Source organism: Acanthaster planci, linkage group LG15 (genome assembly GCF_054643075.1).
Source record: "Acanthaster planci isolate LZ-2023a linkage group LG15, COTS_SCS, whole genome shotgun sequence".
Lineage (NCBI taxonomy): Eukaryota > Metazoa > Echinodermata > Asteroidea > Valvatida > Acanthasteridae > Acanthaster > Acanthaster planci.
Window position 1 is genome coordinate 1871959 of NC_141791.1, and position 12619 is coordinate 1884577.

The 12619-nt window shown below is 42.1% G+C and overlaps 1 protein-coding gene across 3 annotated transcripts; it reads right to left on the reverse strand.

Annotated features, from left to right (window-relative positions):
• Positions 1 to 792: 792 nt before the first annotated feature.
• On the reverse strand, positions 793 to 11642 carry LOC147796586 (protein GDAP2 homolog). 3 transcript variants are annotated; one of them, XM_087146511.1, is made up of 13 exons: positions 11472 to 11642; positions 10611 to 10862; positions 10308 to 10450; positions 8915 to 9068; positions 8654 to 8742; positions 8216 to 8292; positions 7663 to 7825; positions 6343 to 6502; positions 5749 to 5902; positions 5178 to 5372; positions 4904 to 5047; positions 4675 to 4769; positions 793 to 4186 (listed from the first exon to the last, which is right to left on the reverse strand). In XM_087146511.1, the coding sequence occupies exons 2-12, from the start codon at positions 10766 to 10768 to the stop codon at positions 4713 to 4715; spliced, it is 1494 nt and encodes a 497-aa protein (XP_087002637.1). In that variant the 5' UTR covers positions 10769 to 10862; positions 11472 to 11642; the 3' UTR covers positions 793 to 4186; positions 4675 to 4712. The 3 variants fall into 3 exon arrangements, with proteins under 3 accessions (XP_087002637.1, XP_087002636.1, XP_087002635.1); XM_087146510.1 differs by adding an exon at positions 11198 to 11287 and having other exon boundaries at positions 793 to 4769; XM_087146509.1 differs by having other exon boundaries at positions 793 to 4769.
• Positions 11643 to 12619: the final 977 nt, after the last annotated feature.

The window sequence follows — 12619 nt, forward strand, 5'->3', positions numbered from 1 at the left end:
CGCAAACCACCATCTTTACTTTACCTTATTTCCTAATTTTGAAAAGAAACGGCGCTCTCAGTCATTGTGTTGATGAGAGCAGATGGACGAAAACGTTCATTTGCATTTCAATGCAAATGTCTGTTCAAGTCTAACGAGAATCACCTTGTGAAGAAAAGTAGTTCCGGCCGTTTCGCATACCGTTATATGGAAATCACCGTTTCCAGGTACAACATTACACCGTTCGTTTATATCAGACATAACTTGTTTTAGAGTCGTTTTACTGTGATTATTTTATTACGTAACTCAAACCTCGATTCATAGCAGATGATGGCAAAAATGAAGCAGTGGAGCAATATTGGCGTTGCGCCAAAACTTCACCCTCATATCCAGTGAAAAGTATCCAGTGTGTCAGCCGCATGGCGCAACATTGGGGATGGGGACATATGGGAGGCATGGACCCCGCCCCACTCTGCCAAGGCCTTTGCTCCGCCCCCTTGAAAGTTGGAAAAGGGAAAAAATCTAATGATGATCGCCTTGGCCAGTGTTTAACTGTGATCGAACTCACTGCACCCCCCCCCATTGCCGCCCTGCAAAATGTATCCCGGCTACACCACTCACTGGAGATCACACGGAATCTTGTTGAAGTATGGATGGGCAAGGCCAAGAAATCCAAAAGTCTTCAAGTTTCTGTTGAAGCTTGAAGACCAAACAATATTATATCGACGATATAGGAAGTCAATGCAGGCCGGTAAAAGTAATAAACCGCAAGTCAGTGCATTCAAAACAGAAACTCCATCAAAATTGTCGAAATGAGAGTTAAACTGTGGTTGACTCTTGACGCACTAGGAAAACAGGAAACTTGGGGGTTAGGCTGCTGATTTCTGACAATTATCAAAGACTTCGTTTTTAGAAACAAAAGCAAATCCAGATACTAACAAACACTGGCCTGCTACAAGTATCACGATAAAGTAAGTTAGAACAAAACTAAACAAAACACAGTCAAACTAAACACAACCAACCCTTCTAAACAGGTACGAGAAAAACTGATACCGAAGAATTGGCTGTCAAAATGTAAACAGATAAAAATGTTAATAAACGACAGGTTTTCATTTCCGACTATCTAGTGAAACCTGCTGCACTTTGGAGGCTGGCCAACATTGACTAATCAGCAACCAGCAAGATGTTTCTCATGAACAGAGATGGCGGGCTTTATCAACTCCGTACAATGTTCTTTTGCATCCGCCGAGCATGATATGACTGTGAAGTTGCAACATTGACTTAAAATTCTGTGTCCGGGAAAAAAAAGGTGCGACAAACTCTAACGAAAGGGGAATTGCCAAAGTTATACAACTGAACAAAAAACACCAAATGAAACACATTGTCCGCTCCCCAATATAAATAAAACAGAAGCCAAAAACAAAAAACAAAAAAAAAACCCAGACACAAAGAAAACAGGATACCGGAATACAGAAAGTATGAAGAATTTCGAAAATTCTTTATGATGCAATACTACGAAATATTTCAATATCATTATAATCAATATTTCCAGTGATAAGTTATCCTTTTATCACAGCTGATAAGAGAGAAAAGGCAGAAAAGAAAGATTTGCTTCGGAACTTCCTGTCAATGAATCTGTTAAAAGATCTCGAGTTAGTCCGAAACATTCACAGACCATCAAATACACAAATATGGCAAAATAATCCAAAGTACGAGCAGCCTGTTATATCGGACTCAAAGCTTGGTTCTGAGCCTCTGTTCGTTAACCAACTGGGTGACCTCTTCTAGGTATCAAGCAAGATGGCATCAACACTGGGAGTTTTCATAGTCAACAATTTTCCTTTAAGCAGAGACCTAAATTTACATTGCATTACAGAATTTTGCAGGAAGCAAACACACATAGCCTATCATACATCCTTCGCTATGCTGACAACAATTTTGAATTGCTGTCTTATGTTAACAAGAAATTCAAAAGCCAATTTGATATTAAATTATTGTTAGAAATATATTTTATGAATATTAATGAACCAAAACTTGTTACAACCCACAAGAAGGCCATTTTATGTATCAGAAAAAGCCCAAAGAAATATTGGCATACATAATTTTCTCTGTGGGTGAACATTTATAGGTTTAGGCAGTAACCACCATTGACAGTTCCCAGTGTTAGCTAAAAACACACACACAGAAAGACTCCAACCGAAATCAGTAGAAAACATAAGATCAAAAATGTATCAAACATGCTACAAACATGTTAACCAGATATAAAAGTGGAAAACCTCAGCATGTAACTCTACCAAACAGCACTGAAACAAGCAGGGGCAAACTCCCAGGCAAAAAACCTACAAAAAGTGCCTCAACACCCTCAAATGTAAAAGGTGGTTTCAGTGGTCCTGAAAACCTTACACAACCCATCTTCTGATGGCAGACCATCGCTAATTTGGGGTCCCAATTTCCCCAATACATAAATCCCTCACCGATTTTATAGGTTATTACTGCATGTTCTCTGTGAGGCATATTCAATGAGAGCGATACTAAGTTGTTAATTAACAGTTAAATTGTAAGGTGACAAAACATGAATGCCAAAAGAAATACAAGTCTCAACACAGTCCATCAAAAAGAGCATTACCATCAAAGCATATTTCATTCAGGCAAATATCGCTGTGAGCATTTTTAGAGTCACTTTATTTAAAATTCAATTTGAACAAATAATTTGGAAGTGTGCAGCACATGGAAACATTATTAGTCAAAAAAGGGGGACAGCGGTGGGATCAAATTCCTAACCTGCAATTTTCTAGTCCTCCAGATAATTGGCAATAAGATGACAGAAATCAATATTGGGAAGGTTTTAGCATTGCATCAACATTGCAAGACTTTAAAAGCACAAAATTCACACAGAAATTCCCAGCAATGAACGGGATTCATCTCCATCATATTTTACGCGGACCTACGTAAGGTTGGACGAAAACCACTCCTTTTCCTCCCAATAGGTGACACACATAATTCAAAAACACAAGCTCTCGTTCTTAGCTTTGATGTTGTTGATAGTGAACCAACTATATATTTGAAACAGCATTGCATGAAAGCAGCAATTGACTGCCGATCTAGTTTACCTTTCACCCTTTCACATAACTCAAGCAAGAACACACAGCAAATGAAATTGCTCTTCTTTCAAAATTATTTATCCACTGGTGCCCAAATCTCCACTGTCAACTTTACCAACATTCTGAATTTCCTGTGATTAAATAGTCCATACACTGGTGAGTAATTTACTCCAGGTAAGAATTGATTAAGGCCAATAAATAAGCTTGTAATGTACAAAAGGTGACTTTTCTCCAAATGAATCACTGGATTGGTATTCCAAAAGGAAGAAAAAAAGGGGGGGGGGAAGAGAAGAATCAGCAGTTGTTTAACAATAAAATGAGACAGTGATGACAGGTTACCAACCACTGATGACAGGTTACCAGCTAGAATGACATGTGTATTGTGTACGATTGGTTCTTGGGCATTTCACACGTAAATGTTCTCAGCAAGTATTTCCCACCTAAGCTCAGGGAAAGAAGTGGCCAGAGTAATATCAACCACAGAGCGGCGAGATTACAAACAGGGATTTGCACCTGCAGAGAGCAATGGCTCAGTACTATGATGACTGAGGGCGCTATTGATGGGTAGTAGATGGGTAAAGTGGTGGGTAAGTTTGAGATTGCAAACCGATTGCAAACTTTGACATTTGCTCATTATTCACGAGTGTTCGCACCAGGGGGCAGCAAATACTGCTCCAGTGTTCCACAGGTTTATGTTGAGGAGGTAATCGTGCAAATACCAACCCCCCCCTTCTAGTGTAGACAAGCGAACCACATTGCCACCCAGCTTGCTCGGGCAACAATTGCAAAGTAAAAATGACTAGCCAATGGATTGGAAAATGGGACTAGAAGATTACTTTCAATGTCATTGTACAAATAACCCAAACAAATATCAACTCAGAACATCAACTGCAACCAATGGTCATGCTGAACAATTTAAACTGATGAAAACAACAGAAAAGGTATTCCAGTGTGTTGACAAACGAAATTGATTCGACTTCTTTAGAAAACTGTAAAGGAACTTTAGAAATTGCTAACAGAATAAACTTCAGCCTGGTGAGTTAAACAAAAAAACGTAAAATAATAATCAAGTTATTGCAAAGTCCAATAAGTGGCAGTTCTCCAACCTGAAAATTGAAAATCATGACACAGGATTTATTTTGGATTCAAGAATGTGCAAGACAAGAGCCAAAACCTTCTTTGTTTGTTGCAAAACACAGTTCAAATGTAGAAGTGTTTTGTCTAGGGGCTCCAAGCTAAGCCAAGAAAGGGTCCAATTTTCTTAGCAATGGAAGCTCTTTTGGTACTAACTGCGCACCGCTGATTCTCAAACGACTATGAAATGTAAGCATTGCAGTCTCATCGCTACCAACAAAATGAGCACTCCCGACCAACATGGATCTTTTCAGTCACTGAGGGGTGCTTTTGATCAGGCCACATTATCACCAAAAACTTATCTTCAAATGAAACAACTAACTTCCCAAAAATTAAAACAACCCAAATTATACAAACTATCCCTAAAAGGTGATAAATAAAACAAAAACGGGACTATTCTATTTGCCACAAATAATTTATCAGCACCTAGTGGGTTTTTGAGGACATCTTTACAACTTACACCTCTGCTGCTTTGGTTACAGGCAATGGTGTCCTAGATCACAGGCCCTCCACCTCTGAGCCTTCTTCAGGATTGAAGTAGCTCTTCCCATTAACCTGGAGGGGAACAATATTTCATAGCACACTTTATACAAATGTCAAATGGCTTAGGTGGGCCTGTCCCTTTCGGCGCTGCTGAAGTTAGGGCTGAGAGCGCCCTCAGCGAGTAGAGCACATAGGGGATAACTCACCTGCATGTCGTACTCGGACACAAAGGGCGGCACGTCCAGCTGATCTGGGTGGATGGTGTTGTAGAGATAATGAACCCCCTTCAGGCTCCTGACCTTATCCTTAATGCTGGAGGCTGTGAAGGTGGTGAAGTACCACGTCACCAACTGTTCGGGGGAACATAATACCAAAGAACACCGAATTAAATACGGGAAGTTGAACGTAACTACCTTGAGCTGCTGCAGGTTACGGCTCATGACCACGCTGAACAATTTTTGGACGTGGCTGAAGGCTTACCCGTGACCAGAAGGTCGGGTGGACAATGTAGAACGCCCTCAGGTGCTTACGATACCGCTTGTCCACCGTGTGGTAGACTTGCCTCAGCCACTTCAGCTCGGGCTGGTTCTGGGCAGTGCTGAGGGTGTGGAAGTAGATGACGACGTAGTCTTCGTTGACTATGGGATCAAGGAGATAGATGAAGTACAGGAACGCCTGGAAGGCCAAACAGAGGAACTAATTAAAAATTCATACAACAATAAATGAGCCTCAAGGCCATTTTGGTTTCTCTGATTTTGCTTTTTAGTCAGCTCAGGTTGAAATCTGATGGATACGGACATTATCTGGGTGACAAAATTTTGAGGGTTCCCATTATTTTACACTGCGCAGGTTTAAAAAAAGTAGCTCTGGCAACTTACAACCCACTTTTTTGCTATGCTGGGTCACAAAAAACAGCAATCAAGTTCTGCATCACAACATACTGCATAATGGCGTGACAAACGTACACATGAACCAGAGGTCAACTTGATTGACTCCCAATCCTCTTTAAATCAATCTGGCATATAACAGAGTTTTGCGGGAGATTGTGTACCTTCTCTAAATCGACTACCGTTGCGGGAAAGTTTCTGGCGACAAAGACCACGATCGGCCGGCCATAGATGTCAACGCCTGTCTGGTAGATGCAACGATGGGCGGCAATGTCTGACAAATCCTCCATTCGGGACCGTCTCAAGAACCGCTCATACCTACCCAATCCGTAATAAGGACAAGCATATTTCAGAGAGGCAAGTTTCAGTGGAATGTATACAAATAATTTTCACTGAATGTGGACAAATGATTTTCAGGTGAACACATGCAAATTACTCTTCACCAGAATGTGCATTAATTATCAGTTGAACGTGGACAACTGATTTTCAGCTGAATGTGTATAAACAATTTTCAGCTGAATGTGCACAAACATTTTTGAGCTGAATGTGCACAAACAATGTTCAACTGAATGTGCACAACAATGTTCAGCTGAATGCATACAAACTGATATTTAGGCTACTCCACTGCATCTTCTTCTCCTGCCTCCAAGCTTTCTTGTCTTGAGGGAGAGGAGTGGTTGTATGTACAACTTGTCCCTGTAAATTCTTTGATGCTATCGGGCTGCCGTTTCTTTCCAACATTTTGCCATTTATCTCACCTCCTTTTTTTCTCTTCCTCAACGCTCAGGATGGGCCTGGTGGCTCCCATCTCCCTCTTGGTCTTGTCCGGGTCAGCCTGCATAGAGGTGAAAGCGTGACTGCTGATGTCCACTTCGTCCATTCCCTGTTCCTCATCCGATTCTCTGCTGTTGACTGGAGCTAAGGCGATACAAGATCACATTTCTGAATGAATAAATCTGCCTGCAAGTCACCTTTTTGATTGAGTTTAACAAAGCACACAAACCATTTTTCTATACTAGGGTAGGGCGTTGAAAAGTCTGTAAAAGTCACAGCCATCAGTGAGCCGTCTGGACTGCAGTAGTCTTGGGCCTAGACGGCAGAACTGGATAGCCGACGCAATTGAGCATATGCCGCGCACGCTGATTTCTATTGCGCACTCTAGTGACTTGGTTTCACCAATCGACGGTTCGTTCTACCGTCTTTGGAATCTCCTACAGTTTAACTTTCCTTTAGTTTTCCTCCGGATTTCCGGAGGAACCAATCAGCGCCTGGGAAATTCCTAATGAATCCGTATGTCATGAATATGGACCAATAACCTATAACACATGACCTCAGTACTGTACGTGTACACCATATACCACACCGCACAATGCACATACACTACGCGTCAGGAAACATACTGCTAAAGTACAAGTACTGTCACCGTTGATAATGGCTACGGTCGATGCATTGGAACAAGAAGCAAAGAAGTACGCCTGTGAAAGACATTACATAACAAACTGAAGAAACAAGCTGACACTATTGATACGAACTTGCTCCAACTTGCTCCAACGTACCCACAGCCTGTTTGCACCATTTTGCATCCAAGGGTCAATTGTGAGTATTCATATAAAACTACTATTTTGCATACAAGGGCCACACCTCGGTGTGCAGGAGGTTCCCAAGACGGTAGAACGAGCCACCGATTGGCGCCCGCGGCATATGCTCGATCGAGTTCGCTATCAAGTTCTGCCGTCTAGGCCCAAGACTAGGACTGCAGTGAAATTAAAACTGGAAACACAGGCTGAGGTTCAGATATGTTATGTTGGTCTTGGATTTGTATGCACAAGTCTAGGGCTGGGTCCCTGCTAGTCTTGTACCCATCTTTCCAATTCTGAACTACCAAATAAATGTCACTCAATTTTCTTGCCGCAGCTGGTTGGAATTCAGACCGACCACTGCAGCCACCTTTAACGATTATTGCCAAAATCCTTGAACAGTTTCTCAACTCCAGATGAAAAAAAAAATGATTGTAAACATTGGTAACATTCACAGCAGTGGATCTGGGTCGGGAATCTGCCATGGCACCTGTAACCTACCGATATCTCTGCCAATGGGATCCTCCGCTATTCGGATCTTTCTCTCCGGATTGACTGGTTCCCCATCCTCGTTACCAATATTGGCTGGTACCAGGTCCAAAGCCCACTGTTCTTCCGTTTTACTCCGGGGAAAGTATAATGGCAGGAGGTCTTGATAACAATCCTTGAACAACATAAATTGAAAAAAAAAAATTTCAGCAAAGGGAAGAAAACAGTGCAGAATTTACAACTGATCTTATTTGCAGGTCGGCCATATTGAATTGAAAGTGAGGCTAACTTCTTATTTTGGGAAACCAAGAATAAAAATAAAAGCAATGAAATAAAGTTAATTACGGTATAATTTCATTTACAATGATAACAATTTAAAATGTGCAACTTATTATATCTCAATGTTTTAAGCACTTTTTAAAAAAAAATGAAAGTGAGGCATGGAACCCCAAGTAGTCTGGCACCCCCCATTTCATAGATTACACTGAATAAAATAGATGCAGGGAACATGATCAAAATGGCTTCCTTTTGAATTAGGTCCTACAGTTTGAAAAAGCAGCCTTACCTCATTAATTCCCCGTATGACAAGGACTATTCTCTCAAACACCTGACCATGCTTCTCGAGAAAGCGTCTTATGGTTCCTACAAAACAAAAACAAGCCACAAAAAGTTGTTGCCCCCGAAGTACAACTGAAATCCGACACCAGTCTCTCCGAGCCAAGAAAGTCAAAATGGAAAAGCCAAATCCCACTTTGAGTGGACCGGCAATGGGGTGGAAAATTGGGGCTTGAAGTCAAAGTGTGAACTAGGGTTGGGGTTGGGTTGAAAAAGGGTAGTACGGGACAGAGAAAGGACAGGGATTGGGCCGGGGTGTTGCTGTTTTGGGGTAGGAATGGATTTCGTGGGGTTGGGTAAGGGGGGGTGGGACAAGGGCAAGGTTAAGGGTGAACAGGGTTCTTGGCTGGGGGAGGGGGTAGGTGGAAGGGGGGCTATAGGAACTTACTTATTGCAATATGGGCAGCCTCCTCAGGAGGGTAGCCCCGCTTGACCGAGTTAATGGCACAGATGGCTAAAGTTCGAAGCTCATGTTCTCTGTATCAGAACAAAAAAAAGAAGTCACATTCAATGCAGCAGAGATTACCAAGGGCCAGATCAAAAGGCATTCTACTTTTCTTCTTTAATTAAAACCAACAGTGCTTTTGAACTACCCTATGGGGAAAAAAATGTCAGTTGGGCGGCCTAACAACAACTATGAAGATCGTACCTCGCGAGCTGCAACACATTACGGTAGCAATTATATAAGGCACTCTCGGCAGCTGTGCGATATCTGATGTTGTAGCGGGGCCCCACCGTGTGGATGACAAACCTTGCTGGTAGATGGTAACCTTTACTCAGTTTGGCTTCACCAGTTCTGCAACCTGTCAAGAAAAATGTATCGATAGTTGATATTTGTATCAATTATCGATGAATAAATGAAGCACTGAGGAACACATTCCAATAAAATATCATTCATGTTCAACTGTTTCAGATAAGCTCATCATCAGGTTACAAATGTGAAGCCAAGGGTCGTGAAATAACTGTGCAGTGTTCTCCACAAACGGATTTGACAGCCGCAGGGCAGGCCGCCCCACCAAACTTTCAGGCCACCCGGCCAAAATTCTTAACACTCTGCCAAAATTTTGAAATGAAAAACAAATAGAAACGGCCAAGATCCAATGGCCAGGACAATCTCTGCCGTCACATGCTGCCAGCTCGGTGCCCCGAATCAGCCTTTCTGACCGCCGGTCTCGCAGACCATGTACATACAGCGCACACCGCTGCATGCATTACCGCAGCGCTGCCTGCATGTCTTGTACATGTACCTGTAGAACACACACTTCCTCGCAATGATTTCAGCTCGGCGCGATCGGAACAACTCGGACCAAGATTCAAGTGATGTCATTAGTCGAACAACTGTACAGATGTCACCGTCAGGAAAAAAACAAGCAATTTCCGCAATCTCCAACTCATGTTGACTAAACTTTGGAGCATGCACGTGTAAGTATTGCGATCGAAAACATGGCAATCAAAAAGACTTTCTAAAATGTCCAAACAGCAGCTTATTTGTCTCTGGATCACCGATAAATACACAGGAACTACCACTGGGCCAATAATAGCAATAACAGACCTAAAATCTTATTATTTGTAGGCAATTCTTCCAACTGCGTTCTCTCTGTAGAGCATGTTTTGTAGTATCACTACTTGGATGCACTTGACGGTTACTATGCAGTGGTGCAGGTGTAAGTAAGTCATTTTGTGCTCTGTAAAAATGCATATACGTGCGGCACTGCAACAACACATTACGACAAGCCAAGTCACATGTTGGACTTTGGCGTAATAGTGATTATCCAAGGTCATGCAAGAATACCCCTTACGAATTTTTAACAGAAAAGATAACCTTAAAAATACCCTTGTGATCTCATCTGAGGAAACCGAATTTATTATTTTTCCTTGAGGGAAGTGCACCTTGCAATCTTCACACCTGTCTGACTATGTCATAGTGCACTTGATGACGTCATGCCGCTCTGCCAAAAAAATTTGTTTGTGGAGAACACCGATTGTGCCTTCAATTTCATGATATTTTGGCCTGGGGTTGAACTGAAATTATATAATCTTACATCTGACAGTTTTGATCAGTTCATTTTGAAGGTCTGGTCCTGCCCGCTTGTGGATGGCTTCTGTGAGAGGGGTATTTTCATTCAGATGTTCATTGGTCGGATGAATGAGGCCCATCGCATCTAAGGCTGTGGGGTCACCTTCCCTGTCAGATTAACAAATATTATCTTCGATTGAGCCCATGTCAATATTCTAACAAAAATTTCCCTAATTGTGCAATGAATGGAATCTTGGAATGACATATCTGTGAAATCATTATATTCATTCATTATACATGTATTCAATATTGACAAAGCAATGCCTACCACAACACAATCTTCTGGTTGAGTGAGGGGTCACATGGGAACCTAGAGGTTCTACTCTCATCTGCTGAGACTCTGTATTCAGGAATATTCTCCTCATTGTCCCACGTCGGTAAGGATGAGATGGACACAAAATCCAGCTTCTGGCCGAGTTGCTCCATGATGCCAAGATGAGCTCATATGTTCACGAAACAAATCTTTTGCCCCCCACGATTCTTGCCGGTTGCTCAGAGGAAAATTGCTCGCTGATTGAACCTCAAATCATACAGAAATTGAATGGTTAGCAAGCTACGTGTTGGAGTGAACTCTGTCCAAATCAACAGTTGTTCCCTGTTAAATGGCCCATATTACAGTCGTACTATGCTGTACATGTGATATGCATCATTCCCCAATCCCTCTACTTGAAGTTTAAAGAAAGAGTTCCATACATGGACATCACTTGACTCCCTGTTCACAAACACATGGGACTGGCCTGAAAAATTCCAAGTCTTTTCTAAGTAAATGCTTCAATATTTGCCTTGCTAACTTTGACTTTTTTTTAGACTATGTTATTGCTTTCTGACTGTTAATAAACCACTGCAGAGACTTACATGACTTAACACTCGTTGCTCAAATCCTAGCCTAGGAATATGAGACCGGTATCCACCATGGACTGGTTTTTGAGGGAATTAGATTTTTCTCTAATTTGAAAAAAAACAAACAAATAAATGCAAGATATCAACTAATGTCCTAATCACTTTCCTTAAATCACATGAAATTCGAAAACATCCCAAGTCATCCCGCCACTACCATGGCATGACATGCATGACCAGATGACGGACATAGCAAAAGTACATTAGTCTGTCAACATTGAACCCTTCTTACCTGCCTAGAATGACAATAGGCAGTTCCAGAAAACAAGATAATCAGAAAAGTGGCTACAGTATATGACTTCACAATCACGAGACGACAAAATTGCTCCCACTTCGAAACTCAAAACAAGAAAACTTCCGCGTAGATTCACAATATGCATTCCCCATGCTTTAGCACCTGCACGGTCCCCCACATCAACCAAGCATTTTGCCCAATTTCGCTTCCGGGGAAAAAGGTTCCAGACTATTTTCAAGTATATCAACTCTGTTCTCATAAGGTGCGATCCCACTCATCTGAATGTGTCTGTCTATTTGTAAATGAAGATTGTGATGAAATCCCGGGAAAGAGGCGAAACCCTGCGAAACCCTTTTAATTTTATCAGGTCTTGTGATTCCCATCTCCAAAGTTCAGCAAACTTTCCTCATGTCCCGGCCCAGGGACTGCCCAAATTACACGGGTTAAAGTTATCTATGATTGCAGTTTGTGACATTGCAATTTTTTTCTTATCCTCTGTATATCAGATATGATAAAGAATAACTGTACCTACATGTAGGTTTTGAGCATTAAAAGGATGGTTGAGTATTAGGCACGGGCCGATAATGTTGATGGTTGGGTTGGGTATTTGAGGATTTTCTGTTGTGTAAATTTTTGATGGTCAGCGCTCAGGCTCAATCACAGATGTGCGAGGAAACGTGCTTGCCTTCGAAGTCTCTCATGTCTCAACCATTGAGCTCCATTATAAAGGAGATCAATGGTCTCAACATTCTGGCGTACATAAAACTGTCAATAGAAATACACGGACTGAAAAATGCACTAGCCTCCAGGGACATTGTACGCTTCCTCCTTTGGCAGTCATCTTACGTCACGTGAAGAAGTTTTATCGCCTATTAAAGTCGGTGAGCAGAACGAGAAGCCATGTCGGTGGGCCCTACGCTCGTGAACAGGTGGTACGCGCGTTTCATGCCTCTTTCCAATAGGGTGCTTGACTTGCCAAACGCACGCGTGCATCTAGCCGAAGAACGCATGCGCATGTGGCAGGCACATAGGAAGGGCGTAGGAGTTTGAGCTGCCTGGGCTATAACATCTTGCACTCAGTGAGATTGCCACTTTCTGGCATGCATGCCCGATATGTCCATAGCGAGCGCTTGCCACGAGCCATC

Bases quoted from the DNA above. Each gene is read 5' to 3' on its own strand.
- LOC147796586 (XM_087146511.1), bottom strand. From the start codon at position 10,768: ATGGAGCAACTCGGCCAGAAGCTGGATTTTGTGTCCATCTCATCCTTA. The intron at 5,903-6,342 runs GTGAGATAAATG...CGGATTGGGTAG, and splicing joins GAGGAAGAGAAAAAAAGGAG to GTATGAGCGGTTCTTGAGAC. The intron at 5,048-5,177 runs GTAAGCCTTCAG...TCCCCCGAACAG, and splicing joins ACCCGACCTTCTGGTCACGG to TTGGTGACGTGGTACTTCAC.